This window comes from Petromyzon marinus, chromosome 60, assembly GCF_048934315.1.
Source record: "Petromyzon marinus isolate PM22_M1 ecotype Great Lakes invasive population chromosome 60, UKy_Petmar_22M1.pri1.0, whole genome shotgun sequence".
NCBI classification, from domain to species: domain Eukaryota; kingdom Metazoa; phylum Chordata; class Hyperoartia; order Petromyzontiformes; family Petromyzontidae; genus Petromyzon; species Petromyzon marinus.
This window is the reverse complement of record NC_133726.1, coordinates 6337956-6358856: the sequence shown is the minus strand read 5'-3', so window position 1 is coordinate 6358856 and position 20901 is coordinate 6337956. Positions and strand designations below refer to the sequence as shown.

At 54.5% G+C, this 20901-nt stretch overlaps 2 protein-coding genes across 6 annotated transcripts in view; both read right to left on the bottom strand.

The window, feature by feature from the left end:
• Nucleotides 1-249: 249 nt before the first annotated feature.
• On the bottom strand, nucleotides 250-9338 carry LOC116955484 (uncharacterized). 3 transcript variants are annotated; one of them, XM_032976596.2, is made up of 2 exons: nucleotides 9275-9338; nucleotides 250-7595 (listed from the first exon to the last, which is right to left on the bottom strand). In XM_032976596.2, exon 2 carries the CDS (start codon nucleotides 7576-7578, stop codon nucleotides 3004-3006), a length of 4575 nt encoding a protein of 1524 aa, XP_032832487.2. In that variant the 5' UTR covers nucleotides 7579-7595; nucleotides 9275-9338; the 3' UTR covers nucleotides 250-3003. The 3 variants fall into 3 exon arrangements, with proteins under 3 accessions (XP_032832487.2, XP_032832486.2, XP_032832485.2); XM_032976595.2 differs by having other exon boundaries at nucleotides 9214-9276; XM_032976594.2 differs by lacking the exon at nucleotides 9275-9338 and adding an exon at nucleotides 9053-9268.
• A 3946-nt stretch (nucleotides 9339-13284) lies between these two features.
• LOC116955512 (uncharacterized) overlaps nucleotides 13285-20901 on the bottom strand; it is a 54248-nt gene continuing 46631 nt past the window's right edge. For 2 of the 3 annotated variants that reach the window (XM_076053313.1, XM_076053315.1), the window contains exon 8: nucleotides 13285-20753. In XM_076053313.1, the coding sequence (XP_075909428.1) occupies nucleotides 13929-20753 (6825 nt within the window). In that variant the 3' untranslated portion in view covers nucleotides 13285-13928. The remainder of the gene's footprint in view (nucleotides 20754-20901) is intronic. The other variant, XM_076053314.1, reaches the window with a different exon arrangement.

Here is a 20901-nt window from a genome sequence, read left to right as displayed (position 1 = left end):
CAAAAATGCAAAAGCCCACCCCCCAATATATCCTGGGTTTAGTGATGGAATTCCACATTTGCATGACAGGGCCTAGTATATCCATTTAATGTCCATTATTTACATCCGACAAAGTGGTACATGTTTTATAAACCCCCATAAAAGTTGATAGGCCTGGGTCAGGATCAATATCTCAAGTTCACTGCAGCGCATAGTTTCATCAATAAATATTTAAAATGTCAGCCACAATAAACTTCATAATGGACGGTGCCAAATCAAAGCTTCTTTGTTTATTATCTCAAAAAAACCACCACAAAGATACGTTGTGGAAGCTTATGACGGATAACTTCAAGCAGGCTGTAGTCGGCCCACAAAAAAAACAACAACGTTAACACAAGATACGACGCACCGCGTTCACAGAACACACCGTGTCCCCCCCCCCCAACTGTGTGTGAGTGGGTTTGACAAGAAATGGGCGTCCCAGGGCCCATTACGCTTTGCAGTGTCTTAACGAGCATTCAACGTGATTAAATACGAGCCAAGGAACGGCCCAGAGCGCGTGCGTGCGTTCGTTCGCGCACACGCACGTACACACGAGTACACGCGAAGGCCGTGGAAAGTTACGGAGGTTTTTGTTGTTGTTGTTCCGCCACAACTGAAGAAAAAAAAGTACAACGCCGTTTATTCATTATTGTACCATTCTTGCACACCGCGGGCAATAATGAAATATAAGCAGGCGTCTGTTTCATCGCCAACGTAAAACAACATTTCCGACGGCCAACGGGGCTTCTCGCCAAAATATTTTCGAGCAAAATGCGAAACCTCGCTGTAGGGTTTCGACTTCTCCGATAACCCCCCCCCCCCCGCTTTCAAATGGCACAGCCGAGCCAGCGCGCGGGGTCCACCGCGGGCAATTTTCTGTGCCGTGCCGTGGCCAAACCCCTTGGCTCCACTGGCCTCAGAAGACGCCAATCTGAATCTGAATCTATCTCGGGGAGTCGAGCAGAGCCAGGGAGCAGAGCCAGGGAGCAGGGCCATCGATGCGGGTTGCGTTCTGTCCCCCGACGAGCACGCTGTGTGGATACGTGGCGCCACATTATCTGCGTGCGTGCGTGCGTCTCGGGTGTCAGCGCGTTTCCGTGCGTGACGTCGGTGGCACGGCTTCTGGCCTGGCTTGGCATGGCCGCAGCGCGGCTCGCATGTGCAAATGGGAAAAAAAATCAGGTAACAGTATCATCCGCAGGCAGGGTGTGGCCATTAATTAAATGCAATTCGGGTTGCTCGGTGTTACAGGCAAGTAAACATCCATGAAAGTCACACCATGATTTAGCACAAAAAAAAGTGAATTATCATAATTTCTTGGAGCTAAGGTAAAAACGGGGAGCCCTACAATCGCTCGCTCACACCACTGCTAGAGGGGTGGCCACTAGAGGGAGCTCTAGGCCAAATACCCATTCTCTAGAGGGCCTGTCTACTCTTCTACGATGAGCAGGGGTCTTGGAAGAGGTGGGGGGGTACCCACGCATATTCCACCATACATGACCAGCCGATCGACTCACCTACTACGGTGTCCTCAATAACACTGTACGTATGTTCTTCTTTCGCACCGTACGTAGCCAACCGTGCTAATTGGAGGTGCGACCTGGATTGCCGGGTATATGGTAGTGGGGAGGGGGGAGGGAGGTGGGGGATTTGAGAAACCTGCCCCCCCATTGTTTCAACTGCCGCGCTGGGAAATCAAATAATCGAACCGTCGACCTCATTGATCGCAAGCCCAATTGTGCCCACCGTTACACCACGGAAGGCGTCGCCCATCTTGGGAGTGTGGTGGGTGGAAAATTAAACCATTTTCTCTGCGGCTGCCCTCAATCCTTGCTTACGGGTTCGTCGGCCACGTCCAGGGGTGGTCAACCTGCGGCTCTTTTAAAGGACTGCCTTGTGACACGTTATTTATTAAGGACCCACCACCAGCTGGGAATTCGGAAAAAAATGGCTTTTCTTATTCTTGGTTCTTCGGTAAAGTCACGTAGAAGGAAAATAATTTTTTAAAAAATTCTCACGTTTCGATTGTAACACAAGCAATTATCATCAGGTGTGAAAACCACAGCAAGAAAATGTTTTTCAATCGAAACATCGTGAGAATTTTATTGTTTTATTTTTTATTTCCCTTCCACGTGACTTTACCGAAAGAACCAAGAATATGAATCCCTGCAGTCACGAAAGCTTTAAAACGAAATGGCTCTTGTTGTATTGGTTGCCGATCCCCTGGTCATGTACAACGTTGTGTTGTTCGCTTCTAGATTTAATCCGCCTTTCCCTCCACTATTCTAAGTCCAGAGTATACGTAATCTGCTAGCGTTTACATCTATTTTCATTCAGCTCCACTTCCTCAACAAGCTTTGCAGTTGCAGTCTCTACTTTCGCATTTAAATGTGAAATTTGCAACATTGTGTATTGCAGATTTGTTCTCTATTTCTATAAAGTTAACTTTTTTTTACCAAGTAAAGCCCACTGAGCTTATACAGCTCTTTTTCAGAAGTGACCTGGCCACAAATGATATCCCACTGAACTGGCGTATCATCATGTGAAAATGTGCAACAGCCGCCAAATACTCTGAACGCAACCAGCGGTGGTAGCGGCAAGCATAGAGAGAAGGTGGAAGTGAGCGGGGACGGTAGGTAATCGCGGGGACAACTTCACAAAAACCAACATTCCATTCAAAGCAATAAAATATTGTGCTCCCGATGTGTCTGAAGTACATGCTTTGCAGAACAAATGAAAAAGAATGTGGGAGCCAGGTGGGGTTTATGCCATTTAAATGAAGCTAATTTAACTGGGAACACAAGAAAAAAGTTGCTTCTGAAATTTAAAATGGCCTTAAACACTCCAAAACGTCTCTGAAAAAATAATTCGACAAGAGTTATTCATCCTTCATTACATTTCGTGACTCGCGAAACTTTTGTCATTTTACCACTTTTAACAAACGTTTTTCAAAGGTGATTGATGCAAAAAAAACCGTCCAATTCAGAGTGCATCTCTCGGCCTTCGGTCCGCCCATTTTGGGCCGGCGTCGGCAATCGACGGCGCCCCTTCGCCCACGCGGGGAAGGCGCCCGGATTTCCCCGCGGGCCCTCGCGCGGGCGCCGCTTCCCCCGGCCAGCGGCCCTCGTCCGCCTCGACCATCACGATGAGCAGGAGCGGGGACGTGACGGCCGCTTCGTCCGCAGGGCGCGGCAGCCCGGAGGCCTGCAGCGCAGGGCCAGCGGCTCGATCCCCCTCCTCCTCCTCCTCCTCCGCCGCCGCCACCGGCACCGCCATCTCCACTACGCTGCACTCGACGGGCGAGAATCCCGGCGACGCAGCGCGCACGTCCGCGGTTTCGACGCACAGCTTCTCCAGCTGCTGGTCGTTCACCTTGTGCCGGCTTTTGTAGTGAAGCCTCAGGCCGCGGTGGCCGGGGAACTTGGCGTCGCAGTCCTTGAAGAGGCATCCGAACGGCACGGTGGGCGGCTCGGCAACGCGCTCCTCCCCCGCGTGACCCTCGGCGTAGTGGGCGAGCAGCGCTGTCCTGGAGAGGTCCTCGAATTTACAATGCGGCACTCGGCAAACGTGACTTTCGGAATTCGTTTCACGAGCAGGGGGCATCCCGTCAGGTTCACCGCTGCCGTTGTTGAAGCGCCTCGCGGTCCGCACGTCGGTGTGCTCAGAGTAACGTTCACCCTGTAAGCCTGGTCTGGGTTGAGTGTGCACTCTGCGGCCGGTGAGAGGCATGTGTTGCGGATTTAGGCTGGGGATAATGTGCCGCCCCGCCGCTCCTGGAAACACGCCCGCCGGGTTACTGCTGCCCTCAGTCAAGGGATCTTTAGATCTGTAGAAAATTGGGTCTGCGTTGGTTGATAAACTACAAACGTTCGTGATGGTGAAGTCGCTGTTGTCAATGCACTCACTGTTTGAGATAACCTGCGAGTGTAAGCCAGAGTCCGCAGTCAATTGCGAGTTCATGATTTCACCACGTCCCACTTGTGAACCGTCTGTAGCTCCGAGATCAACACCAAAGCTAGCGCCACCTTCCACAGCCACAATGCAGAACTCACTGGCGGCCGAGTTGTTCACCACATAACTGACCGCTTCAGCTGTCACCGGACGCATTTGGCATGGCGGGTGACCTCTCTCTGAGAATGGGCTCGTGAAGGGAGGTACACAGTTTGTCTTGTGAGCTAGGTGCCCGCCCAGAGACTTTGGACTATCGAACGCTCTGTAGCACCTGCTGCACACGTATTTCCCATTTTTGTAGATTGCCGGCCACTTGGCGTAGCGGTTGTGGGAGCACCCACTGAGCAATCTGTCATGCTCCTGCGCCAGCCAGGGACTCCACGTCTCCTGCTTCTCTCTCTGCAGCGTGAGCAGCGTGTCCGCCCCGGCCTTATTGTGCTCGATGACCAGCGACTCTGGGAGCATGTACTGCTGCGGGGACGCAACCCGCTTGTATTCCTTGTGCGACACAGCCACGTGCTGCTTCAGGCTCCCTGGACACGTGTAGACACGCGTGCAGCCATTAATTCCACACATGAGCTTCTTCGGTACCTTCTTCCTCATCCCGGCCAATGCGGCCTTGCCATCTTCCCACGCGCAGGCCAGGTCATAGGGTCGCTTTAGTAGCATTTCTGTGTGTGCCTTGCGGGGCCACCTGTGCCTGGCCTGAGCAATTTGCTGGGAAATTAACGTGTGTGAACTTTCACCTCCTGAACTCACTGGGCCTTGCCCGCAGTGCCCTTGCACGGCCACCTGATCGAGCCAATTCTTGCTGGATGCACCCTCGTTTCCTCCAAAATCATCACCGGATGCTGCCACGTCACTAGGAGGCCTGCCGCAGAGACCACCCACATGTGGCTTATTCGTTTGGCGATGCGACTCCACTGGAGTGTTCGTGGTGAAGGACTTGACGGGCTGGGGCATGCTTTGGTTCTCAGCAAGCCTGTAGCCTTCCTCCCTGCTGTAGCCATGACAATTAATGTAGTGGCCTAACAGAGTGTGCCGTGTTGCCGCTCTGTACTGGCAGGAAGCAACGCAGCAGGGGATACGTTTGCCCGTCACTCTTGCAGGAAATCCCATCGAGCGCATTGCGTCAACTTGCTTCGGAGAAGCATTTACTTCAACGGAATCGGAGACTCCTGGGTCAACGTCATCTTCATCCAAAATCGAATGGTGGCCCATCACCATGCGGATTGCCTTGGTTGTGAATTGAGGGTCCATGAAGGCGGTCTTGTTGTGTTCGGCTGGTCCTTGAGAGATGCTCAAAAGGTTTGGAGGGGGGCATATAAAAGCGGTGGGTGCACTTACACTGGTCTCTCCTCTTGCTACTAGGGCCTGCTCGCGAGCCATCCGTGGGTCACTTTCATAAGTTTTCCAAAAGTCTCGTGGCGTGTTAGAAGACGTTGAAGGGCAGCTCCCTTCAGACTGGATGTGCTCCGCCTCAGCGCTCCGAGAGAGGCTGCAAACATTAGTTATGGAAATCGTTCCATCACAAACTTCACTGTCGGTGGAGCTCAAACTGGGCGGGGAACCCTGCCGCTCCACAACCAGATTTGATGTAGTTTCTTGCTGTTCCATTTGTGTACCTTCTCCGCAAGGCTTCAACGTGCACCCTTTATTGGAAGGGGAAACACAGCCACTGCGACAAGCTTTGTCGGTTACATGTGGCCACTGCTGAACTCTCATCTGGGTCTCATTTCCCAACATATCCAACTCAGGTGCTGACAACTTTTGAGCAAGGCAGTCTTTTTTTGACCGAGTAACATCTTCAGAAGTTGCATCTTTATCACTGACAACGCTCGAAAGCCCCAACTCACACGGGGCGTCTCCTCCCACCTCCATGAGTTTGTCCACGCTACCATCAAAAACGCTCATTGATTGTTTCTGCTCACCACCATCGCTCATCCACAGTGGGGAAGGTATGCAATTTTTCCTGGCAGACAGGTGGCCGCCCAGTTGTTGCGGGTTGTCGAACGTCTTGTAACACTTGCAGCAGATATACTTGTCGTTTTTGTATATAGCAGGCCACTTGGCACGCTTGTTATGGGTACAGTCAGCCCGTACACTCTCCACCTTTTGTTTTGGAGTCTGCACCTCCGACGACGACTGCCTTGGTACGACCGTCTCGGCTTCGTCAACGGCGTTGCCTTCTTCCGCGGGCTTCACGAGGTCACGTTCCTCCGTCACAGCTTCGTCGCAGGCTCCATGGGAGAAGCTCACATGCCTCTTCAGGCTGCTCAGCCAGATGTAGGAGCGATTGCAGCCACTGACGTCGCACACAAACTTCAGCTGATCTCCCTCCCGCCCCACCTTGGGCTCCTGGGCGGCGATCGTTTCTCCGTGCGATTTTTTTGGACTTGCACAGCAAGGCTGGAACATCTCCCCCTTGCCCCCTCCGTGCCTCCTGCAAACCCCAGTGTCGAACATGTCCCAGACATCGACGCTGCAGACGGGGGCACACAGGCGGTGCACCTGCTCGTGCAGCTGGGCGTCTCCACTCCTCCTGAACCTTGTGCCGCAGTCCACCTCTGCGCACACGTACCAACACCGACCGCCGTGGACCTCCACGTTCGCGATGCCTTGACCTGCGGCCCCCTCACGTTTCACGGTCCAGGCGTCGACGTTCTTGCCGTGTCCCTGCTGCTGTCGGTGGACGACATCCAGCTGTTTGCAGGGAGCCACGGTGCCCTGGCGGCTTTCCGCCGTTTCGGAGTCTGTCGTGACGGGACCTGGAAACACATTTTTGTCTGCAGTGCTCAAATGTTCTGCCCTGCAACCATCTTCAGAGGGTGCTTGGCTGATGAGGATGCGCTCCACCGCTGCCACCTCCTTGGCCCTGTGATCCACCTGCATTGGTGTTTGATCAAACACATCCAAACATGCATGACCCACATCATCCACCTCATTCAACTCCAACCTCACCACCTCCTCCACCGCCCCACGGTCCACCTCCTGCACCATCTCACCCTTGTTTTCCACCTCCGTCATCACCTCCTTCGGGTTCACATAATTGACCTCCTGCTCCACCTGCTCCAGAGATCCATTGCGTACCTCCTCCATCACCTTCTCCACCCCTCCATGTTCCATCCTCTGTTTCACCTCCTCCACAGCCCTAACGTCCATCTCTTTCATCAACTCCACATATCCGCGGTCCATGCACTTCTCCACCTCCGTTTCCACCTCCTCTATGGTCTGACTGTCCACCCCTTTCAACTGCTCCACCACTTCCACAGTGCCAAAGTCCACCTCCTTTCGCTCCTGCTCCACCTCCTCCACAGTTTGATTGTCAATGTGCTTCCTCTCCTCCGCAGTTCTAATCTCCACCTCTTTCATCACCACCATAGACCTATAGTCCACCTGCTGCTCCACCTCTTCCTCGGCCCAATGGCACACCTCCTTCAACTCCACCTCCTTCGTTGCCCCGATGTCCACCTTTTTCCACTCAATCTCCTCCACGGTCTCATTCCCCACCTCGTCCGTTGTGCCACCATCCACTGCGCGTTCCATCTCCTCTATGATCCCACCGTCCATCTCCTGCTCCACCCCTTGCTCGACCTTCTTCTCCATATCACAGTTGTCCACCCCTGCTGCACAGCACGCCGGTTAACAACGCCGTGGTACAGACGGACCCCTAATTATTACCCAGACATCTCCCTCCTCCCGTCCTGAGGCTGGGTCTCAAACTCGAACCCACGTCAACATCTTGAGCTTCTTCCCCAATTATTTACAGTACTGCCGCCACGGCACTTGGGCCAGGCTAGGTGCACCTTGAGGCCAAGTGAGGGATCACGTGGCAGACCCAGGTGCCATGGGATGAGTGAGATAGATCGATGACAGCCTAATGATTTACATTACCACCAGCATGGCACTTGTGCCAGGCTAGGTGCAGGTTGAGGACAAGTGAAGTGTCAGAAGGATCGGCGCCAAAGGGATCACGTGGCAGACCCAGGGTGCCATGGGATAAGTGAGATAGATCGATGACAGCCTAATGATTTACATTACCACCAGCACGGCACTTGTGCCAGGCTAGGTGCACGTTGAGGACAAGTGAAGTGTCAGAAGGATCGGCGCCAAAGGGATCACGTGGCAGACCCAGGGTGCCATGGGATGAGCGACGGAGACGAATGGCAGCGTGATGATTTAGATCGGAGACAAAAACCCTCCCCCCCATGCAGACCTAACACTGTTGGGGCAAGTGCCGTTAGCGAGTAGCAACCGATGAAGGCCGACACGGCGCACGAGGGGGTGGGTGGCCAGCACCACCATCATCATCAACCACCAACACCACCAACCACAACCACCATCACCAACCACCACCATCAACACCACCAACACCAACCACAACCACCACCACCATCACCAACCACAACCACCACCACCATCACCAACCACAACCACCACCATCACCAACCACCACCACCATCACCACCACCATCACCAACCACAACCATCACCACTACCATCACCACCACCATCACCACCATCATCAACCACCAACACCAACCAGCACCACCATCATCATCATCAACCACCAACACCAACCAGCACCACCACCACCAACCAGCACCACCACCATCACCAACCACCAACACCAACCAGCACCACCACCACCATCACCAACCACAACCATCACCACCACCAACCACAACCATCACCACCATCATCATCAACCATCAACACCAACCAGCACCACCACCATCACCAACCACCAACACCAACCAGCACCACCACCACCATCACCAACCACAACCATCACCACCACCAACCACAACCATCACCACCATCATCATCAACCACCAACCAGCACCACCATCATCATCAACCACCAACACCAACCAGCACCATCATCATCATCAACCACCAACACCAACCAGCACCACCACCATCACCACCATCATCAACCACCAACACCAACCACCATCACCACCACCACAATCATCATCATCACCACCACCATCATCATCAACCACCAACACCAACCAGCACCACCACCATCACCAGCCACCACCGCTACCGATGTTGCAGTCAAGCGCCTGTTTACTTTTATAACATTCGTTACGAGGCACCGCGCATTCTCCTCAGGAATTGTTTAGTGTTTTTGTTTTAAAAGGCACGCATTAACAATTATTATTAATAATAACGGCACCGTAACGACAATAACAATAATATTAATTGCAGCGATATTAATATCGGATACAGTACTGCGTTGTGCCGAGGCCGAACAGAGGGTGAGATGAGCGGTCACGTGACGCGAGCGCCGTACCTCCATGTTATGTTGGTGACGTCATCCCGCGTGACGTCACTGGCCGAGGGGAGGGGGGGATGGGGGGACCGTGGGGGGGGGTGCAGAATCAGGAATCTGTTCGCGTTCACATTATGCAAATTATATGGTAATGATATTGTAATGATGTCATAATTATGCTAATGAATGGCAGGCGTGGCAGTACAGACACTCCTCTACTTACGAACGAGCTGGGTTCCAGAGGTCTCTGTTCGTAAGTCAATTCTGTTCGTAAACCCAACTTGACTCCTGTCGAATCCAAACGTGTTGTACGGCGTGTACACTAAACACGGGGTTAACACTAAACACGGGCATTGCCTCTAAAAGTTGTAATCTCCTGTAGATGCCAATGGTTCTTGACGTTCTGCAGATGTAGATGCCACTGATTCTTCACGTTCTGCAGTAGTAGATGCCACTGGTTCTTCACGTTCTGCAGATGTAGATGCCACTGGTTCTTTACGTTCTGCAGATGCCACTGATTCTTCACGTTCTGCAGATGTAGATGCCACTGGTTCTTCACGTCCTGCAGATGTAGATGCCACTGGTTCTTTACGTTCTGCAGATGCCACTGATTCTTCACGTTCTGCAGATGTAGTTGCCAATGGTTCTTCACGTTCTGCAGATGTAGATGCCACTGATTCTTCACGTTCTGCAGATGCCACTGGTTCTTCATGTTCTGCAGATGTAGATGCCACTAGTTCTTCACGTTCTGCAGATGCCACTGATTCTTCACGTTATGTAGATGTAGATGCCACTGGTTCTTCACGTTCTGCAGATGTAGATGCCACTGATTCTTCACGTTATGTAGATGTAGATGCCACTGGTTCTTCACGTCCTGCAGATGTAGATGCCACTGGTTCTTCACGTCCTGCAGATGTAGATGCCACTGGTTCTTCACGTTCTGTACATGCCACCGCCATCATCGATTGCGCAGTGGTTGGGCTTACGGCTCTCGGTCCGAACATGCAGCTGGACATACAGAAGGGGGTTTGTTCCAATCTCTGAATGTTCGTAAGTAGAGGTCATGCATATGACGTAACAATTGTTAATTCGCATCGTCGGCCATAGGATGCAGATATCTATAATAGGCGACGTTTGGGGTAATGGGCCTTCACAGAACACGAGAGGTTAGAGGTGGATGTGATTTTAATGAGTGACTACTGTGTGGTGTTACAGTATCTTGGTGTGGTCTGGGACTGTTGTTTTTACTGCCTTGCCCGAAATGTTCATAAATCGGACTTATCATTCACGTATTAATTATTTATATTTTAGTGACTTGCTTACAAATCTATATTTTGCACTCATATCGTGCGAGGCGTATTGTTGGCTAATTGTTACTTGCCAAGCCCGTGCTCATACCGGACATCTGTGAAAAAGAGCTTCATAGCTCATCGGATTCCTCCTTCAGTCTCAATATCGATTCTGATAAACGGAGTCATTTTTATTTATATTTGATAGCCAGCGAAGTGGTGATGCATTGGTTACAATTCCAGTACGTTTCGCCGGTAATGACAAAACATTACCGGCGAATTGTAAATTCTGTGGGTTTGCTCTCCAACACAACCGGTGTTATGAACAACTAATTGGCACGTTTTGTTTACGTGACAAACCTCATCAATTGACTCGGATCGTGGTGGGTTTAACGACAGTTATATTTACCCCCCCAAAAAAAACCTCCTGGATATTGGTCGCGAAAGCCTACGTGTGAAACAGAAAATATAATGCTCGTCAGCTTGAGTTTGGTTATTTGTGCTTTGCATCACTGCCAACGCAGCATCACCAAATAATTAGGTCCCGATTCATCCCGACTAGCTTTTGTGAACTTGTGCTTTTCGCGTGACACGATTGCCGATTCAAATTGGCAGTCTGCATCTCTTGACATGGTTCAGAGGTCGTCAGGCATACGCATGTTGAACTTCTTTCGCACCGCACGTAGCCAACCGCGCTAACCGGGAGGTGCAGATCGCACTGTTGAAACTCCTTTGAGTTGCATGTTCCGACACGGGTAAACTCAGATACAGGTGCTGTGATCAGGGGCGGAGCCACAGGGGGGGGCTGGGTGGGGGCTCGGCCCCCCCTGAAATTTTGGGAAAGTCGGTAATCGGGATAACCGGATATCCGGCTGCTGCAAAAATGCAGGCTGCCACCTTGTGCTGCCCTGCAGGCTGCCACCTTGTGCTGCCCTGCAGGCTGCCACCTTGTGCTCCCCTGCAGGCTGCCACCTTGTGCTACTCTGCAGGCTGCCACCTTGTGCTGCCCTGCAGGCTGCTTGAGCGGCAGCCTTTCAAACTTATCGAACTTATTAGCCACATCTGCGGCTCCGACCTATTAAAAAAACTCCGCGTTCAAATCCAATAAAATGTTTTATACATAGGAAAACATACACTGGATATCTCAGAATATTGAAGTCAGCCCCCCCCCCCCCCAAGTCAAAATCCTGGCTCCGCCCCTGGCTGTGATGGAGTTCTCGCCCATTTCGACTGGGACACAAGCATAACACTTCATGGAACAGAGGACCCTCTGTATCTGGAGAATTCAACTTGATTGTTGGCGGAGACGACAGCGCTGTGTGGAAGCTGCCGGGCCTGATGCCTACTTGTTCGCTCTTCTGTATTCTTGGGAAATGTGAAACGCTTTACAGGCACACCTGTCCCGGCTAGAACAGGGGTGGGGGGTTGCTCAACTTAAAAAAAGAAGCCAATTATTTTTAGATTTTTTTTGTCTTTGACCAAAATAGTTCAACAGCCGCACCACACGCAGAGCTTTGTGTTCACAAAATAGGCGATGGAATAATCTGCGTCTATTTAGTCGTCTCATTTAGTTTGACTGTTGTACATTTTATCACGAAGATATTATTCCATAGTGACCCATATTCTGTCCTATTTTTATCAATTATCTTTACGATAAATTGCGTTAAAAACATTTTTTTTAATGTAAATGGCTGTCCACATGGGGGCAGCCAACATAGCCGCCGCAAGCGGCTCCGGAGCCGCAGGTTGCCGACCCCTGGGCTAGAGACATTCAGCATCGCCTGTCTACAACAGTGGAGTCGAGGTGTAACCAGGCTGGATTGCGTGGAGCTCACAGATCCTCGAAAGATACGAAGGTTTCGGTGAACTCCGGCAGGCGAGGCTGTGTTGGTTAGGCAGGGGCAGAGCCAGGATTTTGACTTTGGGGGGGGGGGGGGGGGGCTGACTTCCGTATTCTGAGATATCCAGTGTAATGTTTTCCAATGGGCGCCACAAATGTATACAACAAATTTTATTGGATTTGAACGCGGAGTTTGTTAATAGGGTCGGAGCCGCTGACGTGGCTAATAAGTTCGAAAGGCTGCCGCTCAAGCAGCCTGCAGAGCAGCACAAGGTGGCAGCCTGCAGCATTTTGCAGCAGCCGGATATCCGGTTATCCCGATTACCGACTTTCCCAAAATTTCAGGGGGGCTGAGCCCCCCCCCCCAGCCCCCCCTGTGGCTCCGCCCCTGTGGTTAGGTCATGGAGCCCGCATGCCCACTCACCGCATGCCGAAGAAGCTTCTGTTCTATACATGTGACAAATCAAATTTATATAAAAAGATATATATACAAATTCAAAACTTTATTTATATTAAAGTTATAAAAAAAGTGTTTGTATTGAAGAGTCAAGACTAACATTTTTCAAATTAAGGCATAGCCAATTATAATTATTGCATTTACACATTTAAATAATGTAATGTCAATCTGAAAAAGGTCCAACACTGGCCTTCAAGAAACCTGAAAGTAGAACAATTAAACGCACAACGCTGGCTCGATGCCACTGATGGAAGTCACTATTCGATAATGACAATTTTAGATCCATACAATGATCCGAATTGATCGGGGGACCTCCTGGACCAACACAATCTTTTTGGCTCATGCGGCACGCTCATCTGTAAATTTGCATCAACTCTGCATGTAAAAAAAAAACATTGTTCAACAAGGTACCCCCTGTGGTGACAAATGGACAACAGCCATCAACTGAAAGCAATGCATTTACTAAGTTACAAATAAGTCAAAAGCAATACATCGTGGTCACGAAATCATACAAGTATCTCTGCAAGGTTTTCATTAATTTTTCAGTTTATTATAAAGTCGTTTCGTAGCAAGCCCCGTGTAAAGCGACGTTCTATACACCAAAGTCAAAACTCAAACCAAAAAAGACTAAATGGAAAAACCAAACTGGACTGATAGTATAAACTCAATGTTTCATTGCCAGTGGAGTTTACACGGTAAACGTGGCAATATCAATTAAAAGAGCACCATCAGGTCACAACACAGAAATGTTATATTGGCATTGTGGGGGAAACAATTGTATCCTTTGCAGAGAACATGATAGTTTGTAAATAAAAGGCAAACCTGCTATGATAAGTCTATATTAACAGGCGGTTTCACTGGTGTAATGGGATGTTTTTTTACAAGGTTGAAAATGAAAACCACTATGTACATACCACCTTACAACTAAACGTGTTTTCCAGAAAATAATTAACCCAAACACAATAGATAAAATTAAAAAGGTCGATTTACGAACGTTACATTTTTTTCATTCATTTTTTTTAATACATGCTCACAGCCCTCGTCACTAGACACATTAATACTGCTGACGATCATTGTGAACGCACAACGCTACGCTTGCAGATCCACAGCCACTGGCAGAAGAGAGTCCCGCGGATCAGAGTTCCTCTGCAGCCTCTCCAGGATCACCACGGGCTTCAGGGACAGCAGCTGCTTCACCTTGAGCTGCGTGTGCTGAAGCAGCCGCTTGTCCAGCACGAGACGCAGCCCCTTCACGTGCCCGGAGACCTTTCCCGGGATGACTATCACCTCCTCGAAGCTCGACCTCCTGTTCTCCAGCGGGTGCAGCACCGGGTGCCTGTGCGCGTCCGGCCCCGACCGTCGCAGGTGCAGGGGTCCCGCGCCCATTCCCCGCATGGGCGCAACGCCGTGAGCCCTGCGCGTGGCCTGCAGAGGCTTCTGCCTGCCGTCCGCTTGCTTCACCCAGATCATCCCCTTGTGGCCGCCGCGACTGCCGCGGCCGCCCCCACCGCCGCTGCCGCCCTGCCTGTGGATCTGCGAGTTTTGCAAAAACTTGATGAATGACGACTCGAATCCCACGGGTTTGACGTTCTCCAGCAGCTGCTGCAGCGGTCGCTCGCGCTCCACGGCGGCCGGGCGTTTCTCAGGCGCGGGGGGTGGTGGTGGCAGGGCAGCGGGCGGTGGGGTCGTCTCGGCCTGCTGCTCACCTTTTGAGGACTCCCCTTCCCCCTGCACTTCCGAGGTGACCTGCGCGGCGCCCTCGCACACTTGTGGCGGCTCCGAAGTCGCCTCCGTCGTGCCGGCAACCGCGGCGGCGTCCGTTTGATCGGGCAGCTTCCTCGGGCGGCCTCGCCTGCGCTTCGGGTCGGACACTGAGATGCCTTTCAAGATGCACTTCTTGTCCAGCCGCTTTGCGGGAACGCGTTTCGTCGCCGTCTGGGCTCGCAGTTGATTCTGGGAGCCGGGAGCGCTCTTCGAAAATCCAGAAACGTTCGACAAAAAGTTCATCGTCTCCGTGCCACTGCCGTTCACGACGTCGAAAGTCGTGGTGGTTGAGAAACTCGAGCTGGAATCTTGCGGTATCGGGATCAGCTCTCCGCACCGATTGATTATTCCCGACGGCTCCAGATCACCCTCGAGCAGCATGCGCACACCATTGTGTAAAATGTCAGGGTCATGCTCAACTTTAATCACTCGCTGACTCTGCATCTCTTTCCACACTCCTTCTTGCTTCGGCTTTTCCAGAGGCTTCGGCTCGGTGTTCCCTTCCTGCATCTTGTCGAGGAAACCTTCATTCCACTTTCGCCAAATGTACTCATAGCCCCGACAGATGACCAACTTTTTGTAGTTGAAATTTAATTGCGTCGTGGGCATCTTGTGAACCACTCTGTAGTGTCTCATGAGGCTATACTGGCTGCGCACAACTCCTGCACACTCCTTGAGCATGCAAGGATACTGATCTTTGCATATGTCCTTTTTGCAAATCTTTAGCATTTCTAGCTCCGTTTTCAGTAAGCTGGGGCAGATGGCGGTTGGCGGGGGGCCTTGTGGTGCAGCATCGTCACCGCCGCTCTTTGTAGTCGCAGATGGGACGTCAGGTGGAGCCTCTGTCACAACACACTTCTCTGGCTGCTGCAGCTGCTGTTGATGCTGTTGATTCTGCTGCTGCTGTTGCTGTTGCTGCGGCTGCTGCTTCTGCGGATGCTGATGCTGCGGGTGATGCTGCTGCTGCTGCGGATGCTGCTGCTGCGGATGCTGCTGCTGCGGGTGATGCTGCTGCTGCTGCTGCTGCTGCGGATGCTGCTGCTGCGGATGCTGCGGATGCTGCTGCTGCGGATGCTGCTGCTGCGGGTGCTGCGGATGCTGCTGTTGCTGTGGATTCTGCTGTTGCTGTGGATGCTGCTGCTGCTTTTGATGCTCACGATGTTCCACGTCCGAGGCCGGCGGGACGTCGGGCGTCTCCTCTTTGCTCGCCTTGAATGCGTTCTCGAGCGAGCACTGGTCCCCGGAGCTGCTGAGCTCTTCACTCTCGTCCGTGGTGCCGCTCTGCTCGCACTCCGAGATCTGGACGCCGCCGTCAGAGTCGGAGAGGCGCGGGCCGCCATCCTTTCCGCCGAGGTGCTTCTGCTTGATGTGAGCCTGGAGGTTGAGAGCCACGCCGAATGAGGCATTACACCCCGAGAAGTTGCACGCGAACGGCTTCTTCTTGGGCGCCTCGAAGTTGATGCCGTGCTGACTCTGCTGGTGCCGCTGGAGGTTCGAAAAGCGAGTGAAGGAGCCCAGGCAGTTGGGCTGGTCGCAACGGAACTCGCTGATGTACTCCGTTGGAATGGTGCTCCGCACCTCCTCCAGGGTCATGTGGTGGTTGTAGGAGTAATGGCGTATCAGCTTGTACAGCTGCGTGAAGGACTTGCCACACTCAATGAGGTTGCACTTGTAGAGTCGCATTATCTTCACGACGGGCGGCTCGTCCTTGTGCTTCGCCAGGTGCTGCTGCAGCTCTTCCTCCGTGCCAAACAAAGCCTTGCACCACTTGAGCGTGCAGCGGATGCCCTTTTGCTTGATCTTGTTTTTGATCTTCTGCTTCACCTTCGCGTTGATCCTCGCCTTGATGAAGTTCTGGAGAGCCTTGTCGCTTAATCCTTTGCTGGATTCACCGCCGCCGCTGCTGCCGGCGGCGGTCTGCTCCTGGACAACCGGAGACTCTTTCGACTGCAAGAGCTCGCTCAGCGACGAGCTCCATTTCCTCTCCAACTTGATGGCCTCCTTCAGGCGCTCGTCCTCTGCCATGAAACCACTTTTGCGAGCCGGGTCCCGATCGCCACTCATCGACGGCGACAGCGGTGGAGCCATGTCCGGAGCGGTCATGTGCGGCGGTGCCAGGCCGCCAGGGTCCGCCCCGTGCTCCTCGTTGGGCTCCACTTTGACGATGTGGTGCACGGGAGTCGAGCAGGTGGGCCCGGCGCCGTCCTCCTGCGGCAGCCCCGTGGCCAGGGTGGTCGGCGGCGGCACCAATATCTTCAGCTGCGGCGGAGGCTTCTCGTCGGCCATCTCCTCCGAGCTGCATCCGACCGCCGCCGAGTCAGGCAGCAGTGTCGGCGGCGCCAGGGCGTTGAGGGACTCACGGCACAGCTTCTCCAGCTGGACTTCGTCGATTTTGTGGCACCCACGGTAGTGCGACCGGAGGTTGGAATTTCGGGTGAACGACTTCTTGCAGTCGGGCATCACGCAGCGGAATGGCGTGAAGGTGGACTGGCAGTGGCTCAGTTGGGCGACGTCGTTCTTGCTGTAGCTGTGGACTTTCGTGTAGTGGTTTACCAGTGCGCACCGCGTCAGCGCCCCGTACTTGCAAAGTGAGATGTGGCAAACGTAGGGCCTGATCTTCATCTTGGATGGGCGATCCGATTCGTCGGACGATCGCTTCCTCTTCCTCGGCTGCTTCACGACCTGCGCGTCGACGCTGTCGGAAAACTCTGGGAAGAACTCGTCGTCGAAGCCGAACCTCGGCTGTCCCATGCCGGCGTCGCCCGCGCCGGGACTCCAGTAGTGCTGATCGTAATTGGTGCCCGACCACACGCTGGCGTTCGCCGCGCCGTTCGCCTCAGCCCTTCCGTCCGGGTTGTCAAAGTCCATCTGCCGCACCGTCTCCAAAATCTCGCTCACGCTCATCTCTCCGAAGAGTCCACCCTGGATGGTGGGGTAGACCCCGGACGGCTGCAGGTCGGTTGAAAACGCGCCAGGCTCCACCGCCTCGGCGCCAACCAACTCCACGTGTGCCCGGAAGCCGGGTGGGGCGCCACCGTCCGCGTCGCCGTACTGCCCCATCATGCCCTCGGCGTTCAGGTCCGGCGGCGGAGGCTTGAAGAGGTAAGCGGAATCGGCGAGGTTGATCTCGGGGCTCAAGAACGGCGGCTTGTAGGACGACGACAGTGGCCGCTCCGGCACGCCACCGTCGGCGCCCGTGAACGGCGCCCTGTAGGGGTACGGCGCAGGCGTCGGTGCGCAGCCGTCGAATGATGGCAGCGGAGGGTCCGAGGAGCTCAGGAGGCCCGGCACCGGCCCATCGTACGGCTGGTTGTACGGGTCCACGTTGATGGACGGGTCGACCTGAGAGTTGACGGCGTACGCCTGCCTGAAGTGGTCGGTCACCTCCGCCGAGGGGCTGCTGCTGTGCATGGGATTATCGCACGGCTGGATGAAGGAATCCGACGAGTTTGAGCTCCAGTCCGTCCTCTCCAGCGGCGGCGGCCTGTAGGGCACTAGGGGCTGGTCGCTGGAACTACTCTCCAGGGACCCGTCCAGCGCTTGCGAAGTGCCGGACAAGTCGGCGTCGGCGGCCGGGCTGAAGTCTTCCGTCTTCACGAAGGTGAGCTGCTGGGCATGGCCAGACAAGGCCTGGAACTCACCACCTTCAGCCGCGTCGGAGCACAGCAAGTTGGCCTGCCGGGGCGTGCCTTGCTTGATATTCATGCGCGATATGGCAGCGGCTTCTTGACCCGCAGCCTGGGTCCTCCCCTGTGCCATCACGTTCTGGGCGTCACCGCGGGAATCCGGGAAGCCCGCGCTGGCGGACGGCAGTGGCCTCTTGCATTCACCAGGCACGTCATCCAGATCCTCCTTAACAGCGCCATCGCTCCCGTCAACTCCATCGTCGTCGTCGTCATTAAATGTGTCCATCATCACCATCTCGTTATCCTCCGATTTGAACGCCGATTCCTCCCGCTCTTCCGCCATGGCTTCGTTCGATTCGTTCTCGTCGCTGTCCCCAGACTTCCCAAAGGGAGGGTTGCAGTTTTTCTTGTGGGCCAGGTGCCCGCCCAGCGACTTGGGGTTGTCGAAAACCGAGAAGCACCGGCTGCACATGAACTTGCCGTTCTTGTAGATCGCCGGCCACTTGGCGTAGCGGTTGTGCGTGCACCCGGTCCGGATCCTCATCTGGCGCTGCAGCGGACGCGACCGAACCCTCTCGCGCTGAGCCTTCTGCAGGGCATGCAGGGCGCCGCTCGCCGCTCCGCCGCCAAACATTCCGGCCGTGCCGTCCTCGCCGCGCAGCGTGTCCGGCAGCAGGTGGCGCTCCTTGGTGACGACCTGCTTGTGCTCCTCGTGCGACATCACGATGTGCTGCTTCAGGCTCCTCAGCCACGTGTAGGCGCGCGTGCAGCCGTTGATGCCACAAAGGAACTGCTTCAGCGCCTTCTTCTTCACCTTGACGAAGCCCTGCGCCGTGCCGATGGTGTCGAGTGCGTTGCGCATTTTGGGGTCGACCATCACGTCGCCGTCCTCCAGGTTCTCGGGCAACATCATCACGAGATCCGAGTGCGCCTTGCGCGGCCGTCCCCTGCGGCTCTGCGCCTTGTCGCCGCCGCCGCCGCCGCCGCCGCCGTTCGATCTGTCGCCCTGCTTCACGCGCAGCTTGGAGATGGGCTTGCGCGGGCCCACGCCGAACATGTCGCACACGTTGACGGAGCAGGAGAACACGCCGAACTGGTAGTGCTTCGCCTCGTGCTTGTACAGCAGGTGCCTCTGGCTGAAGCGCTCGGGGCAGTCGCCGTAGCTGCATACGGCCCTGAAGTGCTTGTGCCGCAGCGAGTGCTCGCTGACTTCCTCGGCGGTGCGGAAACGCTTGCCGCAGTCCGCCTGGATGCACACGTACGGGCACGGCCCCCGGTGGATCTTCATGTGGTCTTTCTGGTGGTCGGTCGTCTCGAACTTCCTCTTGCAGAAGCGGCAGCTACGCCGGCGCGCCTCCTGCTGCTGCACGAGCGCGTCGATGAGCTCCTCGTCCTCGCTGTGGAACATCTTGGCGTGGGCCAACATGTTCTTGAAGTACTTGAACAGCTTCTGGCAGCCGTTCGCCGGGCACACGAAGGTCTCTTCGGTCCTCGCCGGCTCCGCGGCTCCGTTAGCCTTATCGGGGAGATAGGAAAGATCTTTAGTCTCATCGTCCGAACCCTCGGGGTCACTAAAAGTGATAAAATCCTTGCCGTAACCGGTGCTCTTCCTCACCCGGCGGTGGTTGATGGGACGCCCGTATGAGCTGCTGCTGTTGTCGCTGCTGTCCCCTCCGTCGTCGTCGTCGTCGTCCCCCGACAGCCTTTCCGAGCTGAACAGCTTCTTCTTCTGCAGCTGCATCATGTGGCGCACGCGCTTCACATGCATCTGCACGTGCCACAGGCCGTCCTGCAGCTCGCGGAACTCCTTGGGGCACAGAGGGCAAAGCAGCACGCCCTTCACGATGTGCTTCTGCGAATGCCGCACGATGCGGTGGCCCAGCACCTCGCGCCGGCACAGCCTGCACTTGTGGAAGATGGGCGTGGCGATGCGCTGCCCGCCGAGGGACCTCATCTGCCGGCGGCCGCCGTTGAGGCCGTTGGAGCGCGTGTGCTGGCTCGTGTTGGACAGCACCTCCCGCCACGAGATGCGGTCATCCTCCGCGGAGATGAGGGGCTTCTCCTCGCTCGCCTCCGCCGCCTCCACCTTCTCCACCTTGACGGGCACCTCGATGGCTTCTCGGAGCTCCTCGGCCGAGCAAATCTCCAGCGCCGTGTCGCCCAGCAGGATCAGGCAGCGGCTTTTCAACTTCTTCCAGTCCCAGAACTCGGGGTCGAAGGGCCAGTGCATCTTGAGCAGGAGCAGCAGCTCGCAGCGCAGCGAGTTGGCGATGAGGCCCGTCTCCTCGGTGTAGCGCTGGTCGGGCTGCGTGTAGAGTGCCTCCACGGCGTAGAAGGCGTCGACTGAGGGCTCCAGGAGGAACTCGGTGAGCTGGCAGGCACGCCGCACCTCCAGGTCGTCGGGCAGCAGGCAGCCGACCGTCTTGCAGAGCGACGCCGTGATGCCGTGGCCCTCCTCCTTGGTTTCCATGCGAAGGCCGCGGACGCACAGCTCCACGCACATCGACGAGCCCACCGCCTGCGTCTGAACACCGGGGAGAACTGCATCAGCCAGACGTCAACGCTTCTCTACCGTTGCGTGAAAATAACTCTTACTTTTTTTTTGCTGCTGCAAGGTGCAAGCCTGCAATTTCCTGGTCATGCCACTGCTGGCAGAGAGAGCTCCATTAGCT

Bases quoted from the DNA above. Each gene is read 5' to 3' on its own strand.
- LOC116955484 (XM_032976596.2), bottom strand. From the start codon at position 7,578: ATGGAGAAGAAGGTCGAGCAAGGGGTGGAGCAGGAGATGGACGGTGGG.